This window comes from Haemaphysalis longicornis, unplaced genomic scaffold (genome assembly GCF_048455015.1).
Source record: "Haemaphysalis longicornis isolate Haplotype H1 unplaced genomic scaffold, Haemaphysalis longicornis Haplotype H1 scaffold_2, whole genome shotgun sequence".
Taxonomy (NCBI): domain Eukaryota; kingdom Metazoa; phylum Arthropoda; class Arachnida; order Ixodida; family Ixodidae; genus Haemaphysalis; species Haemaphysalis longicornis.
Window position 1 is genome coordinate 116680136 of NW_027526295.1, and position 19510 is coordinate 116699645.

At 46.1% G+C, this 19510-nt stretch overlaps 1 protein-coding gene across 1 annotated transcript; it reads left to right on the top strand.

The window, feature by feature from the left end:
- The first annotated feature begins 291 nt into the window (after positions 1–291).
- On the top strand, positions 292–11877 carry LOC144169139 (defensin-like). The gene is made up of 4 exons (XM_077698166.1): positions 292–430; positions 6204–6283; positions 11178–11237; positions 11723–11877. Exons 2-4 carry the CDS (start codon positions 6241–6243, stop codon positions 11839–11841), a joined length of 222 nt encoding a protein of 73 aa, XP_077554292.1. The 5' UTR covers positions 292–430; positions 6204–6240; the 3' UTR covers positions 11842–11877.
- Positions 11878–19510: the final 7633 nt, after the last annotated feature.

Consider the following 19510-nt stretch of genomic DNA (forward strand, 5'->3'; position numbering starts at 1 on the left):
AGTGAACTATATTCGTGTTCATAATAGCGGTTCGACTTAGCACTATGTCGAAACACGACCCCATAAGCGACTAGTATCAGACATACCAACGCACGGGGATTTCCCCCGACTTACATCTTTATCATAGAACGGCAAGGACATCTACGATACCTTCGTGGTTTCTCCTAGCCCTGGCCATCCCACATCCGCCCTCCCTGGAAAAACAAGGCCAGCATAATCGCGCACTGTTCTGATGATCTAGCAGCTATACGCCCCATTTTGTGAGCGCGGATATTTTCGGTTACGTGATTGCGTTATCATGCACCTTCGCTATGTAATCTGCCACATCAACATGTTTGCTACGGGTGTATGATAGCCCTCATCCTCAACAGAGGCTGTATAAAAGGCCAGAAGCTGCAGGTACGTTTTGTGCAGCCACTGAACATTTTGGGTGAGTAATTACATTTAGTTAAATTTTCATTGTGTTACAGCTGACCAACTAACCCTTGTGTTGTGCCCACATGTTTCCTTCGTCTATACCCGCTCCGCATACTATTTGCACACGACTAACGCTGCTAGTGAGGCCGCAGAGCCAGATGTGATGTTGGTTGATTTTTTGCTGTACATCAGGGAAACGTGTTACAGACGTACGCATCCGTATTTTTAAATAGGGGGGTAGGATTCATTGCACGCCGCATTGCTCCTATTTTCAGTGACTGCCAATGTGAGCATAAGTCTATTCTATTGTTTATTTTCACGAAGGAGGATTCGAAAGATCCCCATTTTTGCGATTGTTGATCGATTCTGCCCAAAAGAAAGAACATTTTGTGTTAGAAAAGCAAAACTAGTGCGAAGGATGGGACCAGAAAGAACAACAGGACTAAGCGCTGACTATCAGCGGTTGTTAGTCGGCCCTTTTTCCTGTTGTTCTTCGTTGTCCCGTTCTTTACTCTATTTTTGGTTTTCTTGAATATGTACCAACCAGCCGAAATTTTTACCGTGTTGATGTTGTTCCGGCTGAATATAGCTCTACGTTTATGTATGCTGCGGCATATGTCCAACCACTGTTCATTTATTTACCATAAAGCGTTTTTGCTCCGCCACAGAATTTTGAGGCAAGTCAAGGTCCCCGCTGGCCAGGAATAAAGCGATCGCAAATATCTTTGGCCCCACCTTTCTGTATTTGTAACAAGCGTAACTCAGATAACTTCATATTGCGGATTATGTGAGATTCCCAGGCTGACCACAAGAATCACCAACTATCTCAAGAGGTTGGCGTTGTTGGTGTGACGTAGAATGCGCAGCGATATTGAAAAACGACTTGCGTTTTTACTGTGTGGAAATGGCTGAGACATACGTGACGCACCTAATTTTCTGTACAATTTCAGTCATCCTTTTAAATATATATATATATATATATATATATATATATATATATATATATATATATATATATATATATATATATATATATATATATATATATATATATATATATATATATATATATATATATATATATATATATACCGTAGAGCGAACAGACGAACGGGTAACAAACAAACTTTATTGACGTTTCGGCCTGGGACAGACCTTCGTCAGAATAAAATCCAAGCGCACGAGCATAAGCTTATACGGCTTCAAGGGCCAATCACAGCAAAGAGGGTTATACGTGCTGCGTGGTACGTCAGAACAACTGATAAATATTTAAAAATGATGTGCGATGCAATAGCAAAACATAACGTGTTTTCACAGTAACATATCATTCATGGCTGTAGCGAACAAAACAAAAACAAAAAAACAAAAACAAAAAAAAGGGAAGAGAGGGTGCAGTACAACAGAACCAGCATTCAATTGCAGGGCAAAGTAGAAAGAGAGCAACCACGACATTCGACCAATGCGTCACTGTTAAACAATATAAGATGGGGCGAAAGAAACTGATAGTAGAGTAAAAACATTAAAACTACACCAGTGAAACTGCGAGCACGCGCGCATTATCATACACAAATGCCCATACACAAAGATGTGTAATCAAGATGTGAAAGTTCACACAGACGACTATGAGTGCGCCAGAAAGGTCAGCGCGCCGATGTTTTCGTTTAAGCCTGATGTCATGGATTTGAATTTGTGAATAAGATAGGATTCTCTGACTTGTCTATCATTGTGCGAGCGGAAACCGGATTCAAGAAACCGGGCTCCAAATTGTGTTAAGACCAGCCACGTCCGGAATGTCTGCGCGCCATATCGATAAATGGGATAATGTTTTAAAGAATGCATCGCTTGAAATTACACGAATACTCATTGATAACTATGAGTCATCAGAAAAAGCGTTGCGCAACACTGAAAACCAGCTCAAAAAGTCGTCCCACCTTGCCCCGCTTGAAGTACATTTATTGCAGGAATACGAGCAGAAAAGGGTTCACGAGATTGGTTTGGTTAAATCAAAAAAATTTTCCCGTGATGGTGTTCCACAACCAACCTATGCTCAGCAGCGGACAGATGTTGAAGTCGTCGAGAGGCGCGAATCAACACTGCATCCAGCCAATTCAGATCAATCTTGCATTGTAAACCTGTCCAGTGCCACTCTTTCTCCTAGTGAAGTTAGTCTTCTATCTCGTGGTCTCAGTTTCTGCCCAACAACCGGTGGTGTCAACGATTTTGCGCTCTTTAAAGACTTAGATAACTTCTGCCGCAATATACGACTCAGGGAATATTTCCATGATCATCCCAGCTCTAATGAGACCCATGACCCCTTGCCCTCCAACAAACACTGGACTCCCCCGACTCAGCGCGACAAATACCTAGATATTTATATCTCGGCAGTCACGCGCGACATTCTGGATATATATAAAAAGCAGCTCCCATACCGGAAGAACCTTTCGGCAGAGGAAACCAATGCGCTTAAAAGTCTTGCGACGCGAAGTGACATTGTTATTAAGCAGGCTGATAAGGGAGGCGCAATAGTGGTTATGAATAGAAGTGATTATATTAATGAAGCCCTCCGACAACTGACCGACAGCTCTTTTTATAAGCGTGTTCTTAATGATCCCACACAACAGTTTAAAACTCTAATAAAGGAAACCCTTCAAACCTTGGCCGAAAAAAAAAATAGCAGCTAATGCAGTAAAATCACTTGTCCCTCTTAGTCCTGTCGCCGGTAGGTTTCACTTATTGCCCAAAATACATAAGCAGAATAATCCAGGTCGTCCTATCGTATCCGGTATCGGCACGGTAACGGAAAAACTCTCTTGTTATGTAGACTCGCTGATAAACAAAATGCCAACTAAGTTTCCTTCGTTTGTTAAAGACACAAACCATTTCCTGAGTGATATTATTGAACTTCGCGTCCCGCCCGACTCACTACTCGTCACTTTGGACGTCGCTTCTCTGTACACCAATATCCCTCACGACGATGGCGTCCGAGCTGTCGTCGAAACGTATGACGCCTTTCATGAATCTAATCCCATCGACAGTGAAACACTGGCAACGCTGCTCAAACTAATTCTAGAGCTTAACAACTTTGAATTTGATGATATGCACTACATTCAGATCAACGGAACGTCAATGGGCACGAGGGTCGGACCAAGCTACGCTAACATTTTCATGTGCTCTCTCGAAACCGCATTTCTCGACAAACGTTCTCTTAAACCTTTCTATTACAAACGCTTTGTCGATTATATTTTTCTGATTTGGCAACACGGCGAAGAAGAACTTCTTTCATTCATTAGAGATTTTAACAACTGCCACCCACAAATTTCTTTCTCCCACCAATTTTCGGCTGAAACAATCAACTTTCTTGACGTCTCAGTGTCATTGCATGACGGAAAACTAACCACAAAGCTTTACAGAAAGCCCACAGATCGCCATCAATATTTACACTTTGAAAGCAGCCACGTAAAGCATAACAAGACCAGCATACCTTACAGTCAGGCGGTTCGCTTCAAAAGAGTATGCTCGCAAGAAGCCGACTTTAACCAAAACTGCGCAGCACTCCGTGACTCCCTTACAAAGCAGAAATACCCGGCACAGATTATTGATGACGCAGTAAAACGCGCTAGCAAACTTGATCGGAACGAACTATTGCTCCCAACCAGGCCGCCTCTTGCCCAACCAACTACTACTCTGATTCTAAGTTATTCAGCGTCAGCCCCAAAAGTTACTTCAATTCTTAAAAAACACCATAATATTCTCATGCAAAGCCAAAAACTTCAACGCGTTTTTCCGCATCCGCCCCGCGTAGTCTATCGGCGTTCCACGAACCTACGTGATTCACTTACTTCATCTAAAACCACTCGCCCATCTTACATCGGTTGTCGGCCCTGCCAAAAACCGCGATGCCAAATTTGCCCCCATATGACGACCACCACAACAGCCACTAGTACAGCTTCAAATTTTAAGCTTAATATCAAAGGAAATTTCACTTGTGACACAGAAAATGCTATTTATCTGCTTGAATGCGCGCAATGCCGACTTCAGTACATTGGCCAGACCGCCAACTCTTTCAGACTACGTTTCAACAATCATAAGTCACACATTAGGACCCTTCCCAATCTGCCGTTATCCAAACATATAAACGCAGCTGGCCATTCGTTTGATAAAATTAAAGTGACAGTTCTTGAATCCGGTTTCCGCTCGCACAATGATAGAGAAGTCAGAGAATCCTATCTTATTCACAAATTCAAATCCATGACATCAGGCTTAAACGAAAACATCGGCGCGCTGACCTTTTTGGCGCACTCATAGTCGTCTGTGTGAACTTTCACATCTTGATTACACATCTTTGTGTATGGGCATTTGTGTATGATAATGCGCGCGTGCTCGCAGTTTCACTGGTGTAGTTTTAATGTTTTTACTCTACTATCAGTTTCTTTCGCCCCATCTTATATTGTTTAACAGTGACGCATTGGTCGAATGTCGTGGTTGCTCTCTTTCTACTTTGCACTGCAATTGAATGCTGGTTCTGTTGTACTGCACCCTCTCTTCCCTTTTTTTGTTTTTGTATTTTTGTTTTTGTTTTGTTCGCTACAGCCATGAATGATATGTTACTGTGAAAACCAGTTATGTTTTGCTATTGCATCGCACATCATTTTTAAATATTTATCAGTTGTTCTGACGTACCACGCAGCACGTATAACCCTCTTTGCTGTGATTGGCCCTTGAAGCCTTATAAGCTTATGCTCGTGCGCTTGGATTTTATTCTGACGAAGGTCTGTCCCAGGCCGAAACGTCAATAAAGTTTGTTTGTTACCCGTTCGTCTGTTCGCTCTACGGTATTTTCACCGGGCCCATTGCATCATCTTCTGACGTATATATATATATATATATATATATATATATATATATATATATATATTTATATATATATATATATATAACGAGTACAATAAAGTTTAATGAATTAAACAATACGCCACTCAATCACTGAGAACGTCTACATTCACTACCATGGTCCACACATTCAGGGCCCGCTTTCTTTAGAGCATTTGCGAATTCCCGCGTGCTTTCATATTCTAGTCTCTAAGTAGACGGAATGTGCATCAGTTTCTTACTGTATCTATACTTTTCTGGTTCACACCTTTGTGCACAAGCGAAACGGGGGCGTGTCAAATGTGGGCAGAGCAAACAAAAGCAGCCTCATTGTGCTCTCGTTTTCAATGTTTGCTCTTTTTCTTTGGTTCAGTGAGATCAGTGGTCTCTTACTAAGCATGCAGAGTTTATTTGGAAATTAAACGTCGCCGTATTTACATAGATAATAATGGTACAATATGTAACAAAATATTACAGGTGTGTCTTTGAGGATGACAATATTTTTCAAGTTTATCGGTTAATTCTGCTTATATGGAACATCGTCAGGGCGCATAATGTTGTGGGATAACAAGTAGCATTTTTTTTTATCTGGGCAAGGTAGTGTCTTCATACAGAAAAAAATGCAATGATTTTAGAGCGCCTGTATAAACAGGGCGAAATATCGCGTGAGAGGGACGGTTGCGTGTATACCCCAATCAAACAGTGCACCGTAATTGCTTACTTTTAAGCTGTATGAAACGGATGAAATATTTTACGATCGCTTGATATTTAAAATAGACGCAGTTTTCTTTGCAGACTTGATTTCCCACTTACTTCTTAATAGCGATTTAAATTCAACCGAATATAAAGAATGATTCTCCAATTTATATTCCAATTGACGCTATGGGTTATTCTACTTATAAGAGAACCGCTGAAAGTTTTTGTGCAGGTGTCATTGTCCTGCTGAATACCAACATGAAGGTTTTCTCGGCTCTTTTTCTGGTGGGACTTTTACTGGGTAAGTTTCACTGCAATTGTCCTAACAATTACAGAACAGTACACGCGTTAGAATAGTTTAGGTTGAAACGTTCGTCAAGTAATATTCAAATAAAAGGTAGCCCCCAGCCGAACAGTTATTACTAAAGCACGCAAGACAGGCTGATAGCTATCAGAAATCGCACCTTTTCGCTGAGAACCCTTTCTGCTGAATGTAGGCCCCGCGAACCCATGTTGGCCTGCTCAGTTACTCCAACCACTCGAGAGAAGAGCGCGGACTCAATCATGGTGTCGCTGTCTTTGGGTGAAAATGCTGCAATGCTGATTTCAACCACCGTTATAGCCGACAGACATTAGAATTACCCTAATGTAATTATAAGACACCACTACTTCTTCATTCATACCACGTAGTATTTGCCTTCGAGCTCTATCATTACATTAATACTCTTAATTTTTACGTTAGGTTAAACTTAATCAACCACTATTTAGGCGCCAACATACGACAATGTTGCCACATCCCTTTACGGCACAGCCCACACAAACGTGTGGGTCAACAAATTCGTTTACTAAGTTGCACCTGTTTCGGTTTCGGTTTCAGAGCCCTGGGTAGTCACTGCGAACGCTTCAGAGACTTTATTGGTTTGGGTGGTTCACTCATTTCGCCACCAGGGGGCGAGAAATCGCATATTAAAAACGGCGCCCAAGCCGGCGCAATCACGCTAGCCGCCTTCACGATGAAAGCTGGTATTTCTTCTTGCTATTCTCGTATTTTCTGAATAACAAGCGTAAGACGCAATTTTCAGGACTTGGGAAAACACGATCAGCTAAAAAACACACCCGTTCTCTTCGTGTGCGTACTGTCATCACGCTTGAAAAATGCACCCACACATACGTGTCGGCTGGCCTTTCGTCGTCACGAAAATTTTGCTGGGCGGCATACGGTGGCGTGCTCGTGCACTGCAGCGCTAGCAATAAATAATTTGTTCTTGCTTTATTGGTGTCTCACTTATTCGCGGTTTTGTTCTAGTTCATTGGTAATGTTTTCTTGCGCCTTAACCTTCAACTCGTTGCGTATATACCGTAAAAACCCGCGTATAATACGAGGTTTTTTTTCGAAATTTTACTATGTAAAATTTGTGCCTCGTATTATATGTGGATCCCAAAGTTTTCAGCCAAAAATTTGCACTTTCGGTTTCAGCGGAGTGTGCGCCATCTTGCGGTGGCGTTAGCTGGCTGCTGCTTCTCTCAGCCGGGGCCATTTTGATTGTTTTCACCACGCGAAGGATTTCGGCACGTTCACCGCAAGTCTATCACGATGTCGGGAGCACGAAAACAGTATTCGCCTGCTTTTAAAAGAAAAGTTATTTCATGTGCCGAGACCATCAGGAATTGCGCCGCAGGACGGCAGTTCGGCGTCACCGAAGGCAGCATTCGTGGGTGGAGAAAGCAACTGGTGCTTGACTGGATAAAGTCTGTGTGGTGTCGGCGGCCTGGATCACTGTTGGGGATTCCAGTCAGTGCTCGTGTTGGACGCCTTTCGCTGCCACCTGGCCGATTCCGTGAAGAAGTTGTTGCGCGAACCCCGCACCGAACTCATTGTCATGCCAGGAGGAATGACATCCCAGCTGCAACCACTAGACGTTTGCATCAACAAGCCTTTCAAAGACTGCATCAGGTCCTGCTACCAAGAGTGGATGAGGTCAGGAGACCCGTAAGGGACAGCTACCGAATGGCTGACGCGGGTTTCTCCAGCGGTGCTTTGTGGCTGGATCGCGGATGCGTGGGCCAGCATCCCAGAGTAGCTCGTCAGTCGCTCTTTTAAGAAATGCGGCATCTCGAACGCCCTTGATGGCACTGAGGACAACTTTCTGTGGCTAGACATTTCCGACAAGGCGACTTCAGCAGACAGCGACAGCGAACCTGACGATGACTGAACGGACATCGGGAGGCAGTGCCAGCGAAAACTGACAATGACTTAACGGTAACTGCAGTGCAAATAAATGTTTTCGGTGCTCTTTACCTCGCATTATATGCGGATGAAAACTTTTTTTTCTGATTTTGCTGACCCCGAATTACACCTCGTATTATACGCGGGTCCGTATTATACGCGGGTTTTTACGGTACTTGTGATAATAGTATTAATTAAAATTAATAATTATGTTAATTAAAACTTCACTATTATTTATTTTCACAAAATCCTATTTATAATATAAATACTCGTGAAAACAATACAAAACTTTTAAATAATATGTAAAAACGTAGTTTTTCTGTGCCGGATGCCGTTTTTAAGGTATTATTACTACCCGAAGATCATACAAACAGAAGCCCAGGCCACACATATGTGCGGGTTTGTTTTCTGTGTTAAATACTCTCGGCTTTCAATTTTAACTTGTCGAAGCATCAATGGGAAGGGGTAAATACACAAAATTTATTTACTCGTGGCCATTTTTTCTAAAATCTTTATGTTGGGCAGGAAAGGGATATTTTATAGGTTTGGAAGCATAGTTCTTGAAACCATGGCCACTGCATGCTTGCGGTTAAAGGAGGAACACTTTATTGCAATCATGTGCCGATGACTGCACGGCAAGTGTGTGTTAAATCGGAAAGCATCAGCTCGTCAAAAAGCAGTCCTAACTTTGCATGCTCGTATTTTTTTTGTGGCTCTCCAAGTGGCTGTTTTACAGTCAACCCGGCTATACCGAATCCGGATAGAGCAAATTATGCTATATATCGAACAAAAATAATTCAGTTACGGAAATACATGGGAAACATATTGCTTATAACGAAGTTCACATCTGATATATCGAACTCTGCGCGCCTAGAATGGCCGCCGAAATGCGTGGTCTCGGAGCGCCAATTGAGATGTGGATTGGCCGCGACCACGGAGCAAGAGTTGCGACTTAGACATTGCGCCTCGCACGGAGCGACATGCCGCCCGACACTTTCGGTACCCGTTTCCGACGCGCGGGACTCACGACGGAACACGCGCAGTCAGCGAGTCCGGACCAAGACAGCAGCATCAGTGAACTGTGGGGAGAGCTCCCCCAGATTCCCGATGATGTCGCGAGTGAAAGACGTCCGACGCTTATAATGAAGCGCTTTCGGCAGTCAGTGTGCTCCGCCAATGCTCCTTAGATTTTGGAGGACGCGGACTCGAACTGGTGCATATAATGTTTCGTGTAGAGAATGCTATGCCAGTTGAAGGCGCCAAAACGAAAGTGAAAACAAAAATCACCGCTTTTTTCTTTGCAAAGTAGGCAGTTCAGTCGGAAAGTAGGTTTAATACTTGCAATAAATGAATTATTTTGGGTATGGTCAAGGCTACTTTACTGTGTTCGTTTTTGCATGCGGGGATGGTGGAGTTGACGAGGGGGAGGGGGGCTCACATGGATTGCGAACTTGTAACAAAAGGTTCGTTATAGGCGGCTTCGGCTATATTGAACTATTGGATATATCGAACTAATCGCGCTGCATATTGCAATTCGCTATAAACGGGTTTGATTGTACTTGTTAATTTGAATTGAATCTTATTTTCCAGAAGTGCACACGATATATCAGGTATAAAAGCATACTAGACGGTCCGAAGGTAAAGAGCGCACGCGGGACTTCTCGTGATGGTAGTTGAAGTTCTAAAAAAAAGCAAAGTGAACAAGCTATTTTGCTTATCCAAAAAAAAAGGTTACCGAAGAAGCACTGAGCACCAAACGTTAAACGAAAAGAAACGAGGGGCCAAGTGCTCTATTAACTGTGTTAAAAATATTCTAATGAGCACGCACACAAACAACACGTGGGTGACAACATCACATTCTATGTGAGTAGGGGGATGACCACCAATTGTGGGAAGAAAGAAAGAATGTTTTTTTTAATTATCAGCTTCGCCGAAGTAGCTGCACAATATCACCAGAAGCACAGGCTTGGCTAAACACACACTTGCTCAGTATCCGGCGTCACCGTCGCGAGATTGGAATTCCGGACCCTCAGACACCACTTGCGTGCTATGGCTCAAAGCCTCCCACTCCCGCGAAACGCTGAGAGGAGACGCCCGGGCTACATCTCATCTATGGCCAAGCTCGCATTGACTACGAGGGCGGCGCTTCTTTTACCTATGCTCGCGGGGAGTCGCGTGGTCAGGCTGCTTTCCAGCTCAGCAGGGAGCATGCGCAATGGCGCTGGCGGCGGCAGAGCTCGGTGCGGCGAGTGACGGGATGCGTTGCCAAGGGTGCGACAAAGCGGAGATCAAATGAAGGTCACAATTTTGCGATGGTGAAAGTCGGCTTTACTAGGAAAGAAAGCTTCGCTTTAAAAATCGGCGAACGGAAAAATAATGTCGATAAATGTTTACAAACACAAGAAACAAATAATAATCACTACGGTATTGACAAGATGCAATCGCTCCACTGCACCCGTGTCTGTGGTCGGTGCCTTCGCTAGTGCGATGAACGCTCAGCGTCTCACTAAAAGCCAACTGTAAAACAGGGTCGCTGAACAAAGTGCGCTTCAGAAGATGCTAGAGAACACACATACAAAAAGCACCGTGGCATGCGCTCGCTCCCTGCAGACAAAAGCACCGCCACGCTAAACGGAAACAACCATTGTGACTCGATGATAAGACGGGATTCATTTACAAAAAGATGACATAATGAGGAGAGGGCATACCTGCCAGCAGACACATATCACGTAGCACTAACTAATAGATGTTTTCTCTACACACGCATGCAAATCTAAGTGTGTCTGAATTTCCAGAATTCCGTAACAGAGCTGTGGTGTCTGTTAAAAAAAGGTAGGATTGATTGCCACTTATTATACAAATTCAGGTGAACTTGGGGTAGCTGAACAGGTGTAAATACTTCTTTTATTGTAAACAACGGCTTTGATATATCTGTGCGTGAAAAAGCTCATCCGGCTAATTTTTGCAGCTTTCCTGGCTTTTGCTGCTGGAGACGAGGAGGATTCATCCAAGCCACTTGTCCGCGTCCGTGAGTAAAATACTAATCCTTGGTTACTAATTAAAATAGACGAAGAGTCTTCTCGTAATATGCGACGAAGACAAATTCTGTATACACGCAAAAAAACTCTGCTTACCCGAACTGTAACTTGCGATATACCTCTGCAAAACGTGAAAGAATTGCCAAGGAATGTTTTGAGCAGTGAAAATTTAAAACAAGAACGAAGTGTAAGGAGCAGTTTCTCGGTACTCCCACTTGTTCTAAACGTAAGATTGTCATCGATGTCACTGTTGTCCTGGCATTTTTGCTTCTACATTTGCATAATACTTACACAGACATAAAGCTGAAATAAATTGAAACTGCCTTCCAACAAAATATTACGTTTTGTGTGACTTGAAAACTTAGTTTTAGTTCTATCGCTCGACCTCTTCTGCTGTGCTTTACAAAGGAAGCCGTGTAATTTTTTTCATAAATAAGGAGTCGCATGATGATGTGCAATATGCAAATATTTGCAGGTCGTGGCTTTGGCTGTCCGTTCGATGAAAGGGCGTGTCATGCTCACTGCCAGAGCGTCGGACGCAGAGGCGGCTACTGCGGAAACTTCAGGATGACTTGTTACTGCTACAAGAACTAGTCTCTCTTAGACAAAAATAAACGATTCTCTCAAGTGCGTACTTCGTTTTATTTTGGGGGTCCAAGTTTTGCAGTTGAGCTTGAACAGATGCCGTTGTTTTGGTACATTCTTCCAGTTCTTCCTCTCTTTCTTCTGTAGACAAACTCTCTCTTTTGCCTTAAAGAGGATGTCCTCGACTCTAATTCAGGGCATTCATGGGTTGTTGTAATTTTTGTAACTTTATAGCGGGCTCTCCAGAAGGGCGAAACTACCAAGGCGAAATTGGCCAAGACGCCAGTGCTGTACGAGTAAACCAGGCAGGCGTTCCGCAGGGCTCCGTGATCTCACCAGCGCTTTTTAATATAGCTGTGCACCAGCTACCCAGACGTCTTGCGGAAGTACCGGGCCTGAAACACGCGGTGTATGCCGACGATGTCACTGTGTGGGCGCGTCAAGGACCCATCGGTGAGCAGGAGGGCGCCTTACCCTGAACATCATAATTGACTACGCGACGGAAACTGGTTTACACACTACCCCAGACAAAACCGACTTCGTCGTTATCCATGGTGGCCGACCAACCACGATAAAACAGGAAGAATAGCAGTCTTTTATACCTTACATCGGTGATCGATCCATAACTCCAAAATATAATATCTGAATACTCGGTATGCACCTTTACGAGAACTGCACAGCCAGCACTTGGTTCCAACACGTTACGAGCAAACAAATCCTGCACGCTTTACGCAGAATCTCTAACTGTATGAACGTCAAATTCGGCAGTTGAGTCAAGCTTTCCTCGTCTCTCGTATCATGTATGCTCTGCGATATGATCCGGCCAACCGTACGGAAATACTCGCGTTCGATCGGCTACCTAAGGAGGCCAAACGCATGGTTACTGGACTTCCGAGGTACACACGCCTCGATGCGCTCAAGAGCTGTAGCAAGCTCAATAACCTGCCTCAGCTCGTCGACATGCAAATCGGTACACGGGAGACGAGGCTTCGCGCGACAACTTCCGGCGGTACACTCCTATGCTCCTTGATTATATCCACATATTGCCCACTCTGCCCAACATAACGCCGCCGTGGGAAGTCACTGTACTCACCGATGGCAAGCCACTTCTACCTAATATGAACCCTACTCAGCGAGTGCGGCGCCTTGCGTATGCCAAGAGAAATGCTAAGCCTACGAGATTCCTCCCCTTGCTGAACGCATGGTATACACAGACGCTGCACTTTCAGTACACAGTACCAACAATACTTGCTATGCCAATGCGTGGTACGACCAGACAAATGGATGCCAGAACCGACGCCACCATGTATCAACAGAGGTGATGGACAGCAGCAGAGTACAGCTACTGACCATTTTAGATTAATTGGAATGGGCCCTCGAAATTTCATGTGAAACTGACTCTGTTCTCCATCGTGGGTACACTATTTCCCAGGCTACCCATCGGGCATGCCTTAATGTTCTTTACACAGATCACGATCTGCAGCAGATCCAGCACGAGGCGTGCCTTACTCCATGAACGCGGTCAAGATGTTACCATCCTCCGGGTCCCCTCGCATTGGGGTAGCCCCGGAAAAGAGAAGGCTCATAGATTAGCGCATGCTCATCTTTGCACCGCGCTAGCCAGAGGCTCCAATAACACTTTTCTTCTCCTAGCTGCACCATGCGAGCTGGCAGATGCTGTGGCGGACAGGCATTTCACAAAACAACGTAGTGGCTGCTTCACCGCAGTAGGCAATCCACTTTCTATACCGCGGGTCCCATCGAAGGTATTCACACGGCGAGAGTCCGCCCTGCTTCGGAGAATTCAGACAGGCACACTCGTTACTCCTTTTTTGCTAAACCACTTTCACAAGGGCGACACACCACTACCTGTAACTGGCGCCTGCTCCACGCGCAACTGCCGTGATGATCTCGACCACCTGTGTTGAGAGTGTTCCCTCTACATCCGATCCAGGCTTCGTGCTGTGGCCCCCATAAAACGGAGACCCTGGCCTTCTTCTATCCGGAAATGGGCCTGTCCCGATCCGTATCCTCCGGATCGAGCCACGGAGGTCTGGCGAGCACTCCTTCTGTTCCTTCAACACCTGGCGGTGCCAGCGGTTGGTGATCGGCTCTTCTATATCCACAAAGTTCAAGCGGCTCCTCCTGAGCTACCTTTTAAACGTCCGTTAATAAAATGGAGGCGGCTCTAACCGTTTCGTCTGATATAACACTGTCTTCCTTTCCAGTGCAGTGCCTTCAGCAAAGTATCATGTGGAATGAACGTGGTTTTATTCATTCAATCTCATCTTGTCACATTCGGGCGGTTTACATAGTTTCATTCCGTGGGTGATGTTCAAAAGCTGTGCATCGGTAATCAGACGCAGAGAGGCTGTTCTAGCGCACGCATATAGTGGCCTGTACTTTTTGCTTGCGTTTTATCTTCGTCCGCCTTTCCCCTCAATGTGTCAGCGGCCTATCTAAAAACGATTCGTTAATTTATTTCAGTTCTCATGCATGTTTTTTGGATTCCGCCATTGACGTTGGCTTGTTTAGCTCCTCTAGTCAATTCAATGGGCATCTTCTACGTTCGTTCACTGTGAATGTTATGTGCGGAAAATTGGGACATAGGGTATTAGCTTTTACCCCTGGGCATTTTGGGTGTTACCACATTCTGCAGAGTCCGAAACTCTTCCTTGTCTAGCGTATCCTGTTGTTCTTTCCGACATCTTTCCGACATGGGCTAAAAAATGTAGCCCAGTGCTATGGTGTTGATGTGGTTTTTTTCTGCGCCACATGAGCTTACCTAGATGCGTGCTCAAGTGCGCAGCCCCGCATTGGGCAATCGCACACAGGCTAGCTGGGGTGTGAAACACAGACCAAGCTTTGTTCCGTGCAAGACGGGTATAGTTTATCGGCCTCCTCCCTCTTGTGGCAAGAGCTATGTAGGTCAGAGTGGCCGATGTGTCAACACTCGCCTAGGCGAGCATAGAAGGTCGCTAAAAGCGACCACCTACTCCCGGTTGGAAGACCACTGCCGCGCATGCGGCTTCTATCCTTTGCTAAAAGAAACAACCGTTCTTTCCAAACACGCCAGGCAGACAGGCCGGGAAATCATTGAAGCATTTCACATCAGAAAATCGGGAGCTAATTGTGTAAGCCAAACGTCTATTGCGCTGCGTGACAAAGAATATGCGTACTTGGCCAGCACGTGCCGTTATTCTTGATGTTCTGATGTGTTGTATCCCAGTTCTCAGCCCGTTGTGGCGCACTGTTTATTCTTCATGAGTTTCATGTTGAAGTGTTGAGTGCTGGCGTGGTGGGAGAGGGGGTACGAGGGAGTGTGTTGGATTTGAATGCTTTTTTTCTCTCTCTCTCTCTCTCTTCTGTTATAAACGCTTATTTTCCGCACGGATCGCGTGGATAAACTAGTTGGGAGTCTGCGCTCGTCCTGTCCGTTCCCTTCGTCCACACCTTTTTTTCGCGCTGTTGCCCAGAATGACGCCCTACCAACTTGCCCGGCTCACCAGTCTATTATGTTTGACATGCTATATCTTTCAAATCGTTTCATACCATCAATTTGTTTACATTATATTCCATCGGTTGTTTAATTGGCTTTGTTTTAATTTTACACACCTTCTTGAGTGGTGGTAGATGTCACGAGAAAGTTCAGTGTTTTCACTGACAAACTTAAGTGGTCCAGAGACAGCTAGTTGTTCCAATTAGTCTCACTTATGTTTGCACCAAATGTTTAATGTATAAAATTTTTTTCGTTGTTGAATGATCACATGTTCATTCACTGCCTTAGCAAAAATCGCTGATGCCATAAAGTAATGGTCAGTAAAGTAAAATTCAATCACTTCGGACTGATGTGTGCTACGTTCGGCGTGTGATATTGTCAAGAAGACAAGGACGACGCAGTTGTCTTGAAGTAGAAACAAGTTTATTGGAGCGAACTTGTGCACCCCTAACAACTCAAAAGAATACAGAGGCGGCGAAGCAACGGTCAACAAAGTGACTTGCGTCGGTGAGCGTCGCAGCATCGAATACCGCGGCGTCTGCTGTGCATGCTTTTATCTTTCGGCGCGAGAGTTTCTGGAACCGTCGATTCACATCCAGAACATTGTAGATCACAGATGATTATACTGGGCTAGTGGCGTTAGGGCCAAACACTCTGCTTATCTGAATGAGATAGCCCGTGCGGCATAAAAATAAAGAATGCAACACGCGCTTCGCATGGGACACAGATAACAGAGCCGGGGGCGGCCGGGCATTAAAAACAAACAATAAATAAAAAAAACCATATATGGTTTGCGGCATTATCCCCCCTGTATGAGTTGCATCAACCCGATGCTAAAATAAACCGACAGTCCGAACAAACAGCCACAACAAAACAACAACAAAAAGAGTTCGTCATCTTGCGAAGTACGGTTTGAGGCCAACCACGTGGACGACTTCGGGTCGCGTGCGTTGTCGTGATGTGCTGGAATCACCACTGGGGATCACTTTGTAGGTTAATTGGCCAACACGTCGTAGAATCTGGTAGGGTCCGAAATACCGTCACAGAAGCTTCTCACTGAGTCCGCGTCGTCGAATGGGAGTCCAAACCCCCACACGATCGCCTGGTTGGTACTCCGCGTCTCGGCGTCGGAGGTTGTAGCGGCCGGCATCCACCAGCTGCTGGTCCGTTATACGAACTCGAGCGAGCTGGCGGGCCTCCTCCGCACGTTGAAGGTATCCTTGGACGTCGGCGTTGAGGTCGTCGTCTTCTACATGCGGAAGCATGGCATCGAGCATTGTAGTCGGCCGTCTTCCGTAGACGAGCTCGAACGGTGTCATCTGCGTAGTTTTCTGCATCGCTGTATTGTACGCAAACGTGACATAAGGGAGGACTTCGTCCCAAGTCTTATGTTCAACATCGACGTACATGGACAGCATATCCGCAATCGTCTTGTTCAGACGTTCCGTTATTCCGTTCGTTTGGGGGTGGTACGCCGTCGTTCTTCGGTGATCCGTGTTGCTGTAGCGCAAGATTCCTTGCATCAGCTCCGCGGTAAAGGCCGTTCCGCGGTCCGTGATAAAGACTTCAGGGGTTCCATGACGCAGCACAACCTGGTTTATAAAGAATTTGGCGACCTCTTGTGCTGTCCCCCTCGGAAGAGCAGCGGTCTCTGCGTAGCGCGTCATGTAGTCTGTCGCTACGACAATCCACTTGTTCTCTGATCGTGACGTAGGGAACGGGTATAGAAGGTCCATTCCAATCTGTTGAAAGGGCCTCGACGGGACGGCGATCGGTTGCAGAAGTCCGGCGGATCTTGTCGGCGGTGTGTTTCGTCGCTGGCAGTCACGGCAACTCGGAACGTAGTGGGTGACGTCAGATGTAAGGCGGGGCCAGAAGTACTTCGCCTTAATTTTTGCAATAGTGCGAGCTGTGCCGAGATGTCCGGAAGACGGATCGTCGTGGGACGCTTCCAAAATTTCGTCACGAAGGTCTGCGGGGATGACAAGCAGATAATTCGTTCTCGTTCCAGGGCTGAAATTTTTCTTCACGAGGACGGAGTTTTTTAGGCTGAATGCTGGTAAGTTCCGCTTGAACGCTCTAGGCACGGCGACGTTTCGTCCTTCGAGGAAGTCGATCATTACGCGCAAGTCGGGGTCGGCACTCTGCTGGGCGGCAAGGTCGGTCTCCGTAATAACTCCGAAGAACGCGCTGTCTTCATCAGAGTCTTGTGGTGGTGGGTCGACAGGGGCGCGGGAGAAGCAGTCGGCGTCGGAGTGTTTCCTGCCGGATTTGTAGACGATTGTAACTTCGAACTCTTGCAGGCTTAAACTCCACCGCCCAAGACGGCCAGAGGGGCCTTCAAATTGGCGAGCCAACACAGCGCATGGTGGTCTGTCACAACCTTGAATGGTCTACCATACACGTATGGGCGAAATTTTGAAATGGCCCATATGATTGCAGGCACTCTTTTTCGGAGGCAGAGTAGTTTTTCTCCTCCTTCGACGGACCACGGCTTGCATAGGCGATTACCTTTTCGCACCCGCTTTGCTTTTAGACGAGGACGGCCCCCAAACCTATATCGCTGGCGTCCGTGTGCACGTCTGTTTCTGCGTTTTCGTCGAGATAATCGACCAGGGGCGGGCTTTGCAGGCGTTGTTGCAGCACGCAAAATGCTTCCTCTTGGGCATTTTCCCAGACTAAAGGGGTGCTATCTTTCGTCAGGCGTGTGAGTTGCTCTGCGATGCGTGCGAAGCTTGCGACGAAGCGCCGATAGTATGCGCACAGCGCGAGAAATCTTCGCACGCTTTTTTTGTCTTTCGGTCTTGGGAAGTTCGCTATGGCTGATGTTTTTGCCGGGTCAGGCAGGACTCCCGCGGCGTTGACGACGTGTCCCAAAAACTTGAGTTCCTCGTGAGCGAAGCGGCACTTTTCGGGCTTCAGCGTTAACCCCGACGTACGGATAGCCTCGAGTACAGATTCCAACCTTGCAAGGTGTTCGTCGAAAGTCCGGGCGAATACAACAACGTCGTCGAGGTATACGAGGCAGGTGTGCCACTTCAGGCCAGCTAGCACAGTGTCCATGACTCTTTGAAACGTTGCTGGCGCCGTGCACAGCCCAAAAGGCATCACCTTGAACTCGTATAGGTCGTCCGGGGTTATAAATGCGGTCTTCTCTCAGCCTCTCTCTCCACCTCAATTTGCCAGTAGCTGGTCTTCAGATACATCGATGAGAAGTACTTCGCATGGCAGAGGTGGTCGAGGGCGTCGTCGATTCGTGGCAGGGGGTATACGTCCTTTTTGGTGACTTTGTTCAGTCGCCGGTAGTCAACGCAAAACCTTAATGTGCAGTCTTTTTTCCTCACCAGTACAACCGGCGCAGCCCAGGGGCTTTTCGATGGCTGTATAATGTCGTCGCTGAGCATGTCGTCGACTTGAGTCCGGATGGCTTTACGCTCGTGTGAAGAGGCGCGGTACGGGGACTGTCGGGTAGGTCGGGTTCCATCTTCGGTTATTACTCGGTGCTTCCCTAGAGGTGTCTGACGTAGTTTTGAGTGCAACGAAAAACACTCCCTGTAGCGACGCAGCAAAGCCAATAATTTGTTTCGTTCTGCTTACGGTAACGTTGGATTCACGTCGAAGGGATTCGGAAGCTTGAATGTATCTTCGGGTGCACGTTCAAAGTCGGCCACCGCCATCACGTCACTTGCTTCTTGAGTTTCTTCCAGGAACGCAATTGCAGCGCCCTTGTTTAAATGCGGGTACTCATCTGTGAAATTGGTGACCAAAATTGCTTAATGCGCGCAATTGCTCTTGCGACATAGACACCGTGGTCGAGAAGCAAACTTTGCTCACCCTCTACGATAGATACGACGTATTTATCGTATCCTGGGCTGCCCGCCCGGAACAGACGTTCGGGCAGCCCAGCAGGCTCTCTGCCTTCATATCCAGAAGATCTCCAAAGTACAGTCTGGACGACTATGAAGACAGCGACGCCTCAGGATCCGTCGTTTAGCTGACCCGGACTTAGGTCGGTGACTGGGCAATAAATGTTTTCTCTATCTCTCTCTCTCTCTTTCTCTCTCTCTCTCTCTCCACAGCCGACACAAGTCAGCCAGCAAACCGACACATGTTTGGGGATAAAATGTAGGCCCACCTGACGGAACGCGCCGTCCTTACACGGGAATTTTTCGGCACGGT

What these genes read in the sequence shown, in the direction of transcription:
- LOC144169139 (XM_077698166.1), top strand. Translation starts at nt 6,241, where the DNA reads ATGAAGGTTTTCTCGGCTCTTTTTCTGGTGGGACTTTTACTGG. An exon ending in TCTGGTGGGACTTTTACTGG is followed by an intron (nt 6,284 to 11,177) that starts GTAAGTTTCACT and finishes TAATTTTTGCAG; the next exon opens with CTTTCCTGGCTTTTGCTGCT. An exon ending in CAAGCCACTTGTCCGCGTCC is followed by an intron (nt 11,238 to 11,722) that starts GTGAGTAAAATA and finishes AAATATTTGCAG; the next exon opens with GTCGTGGCTTTGGCTGTCCG.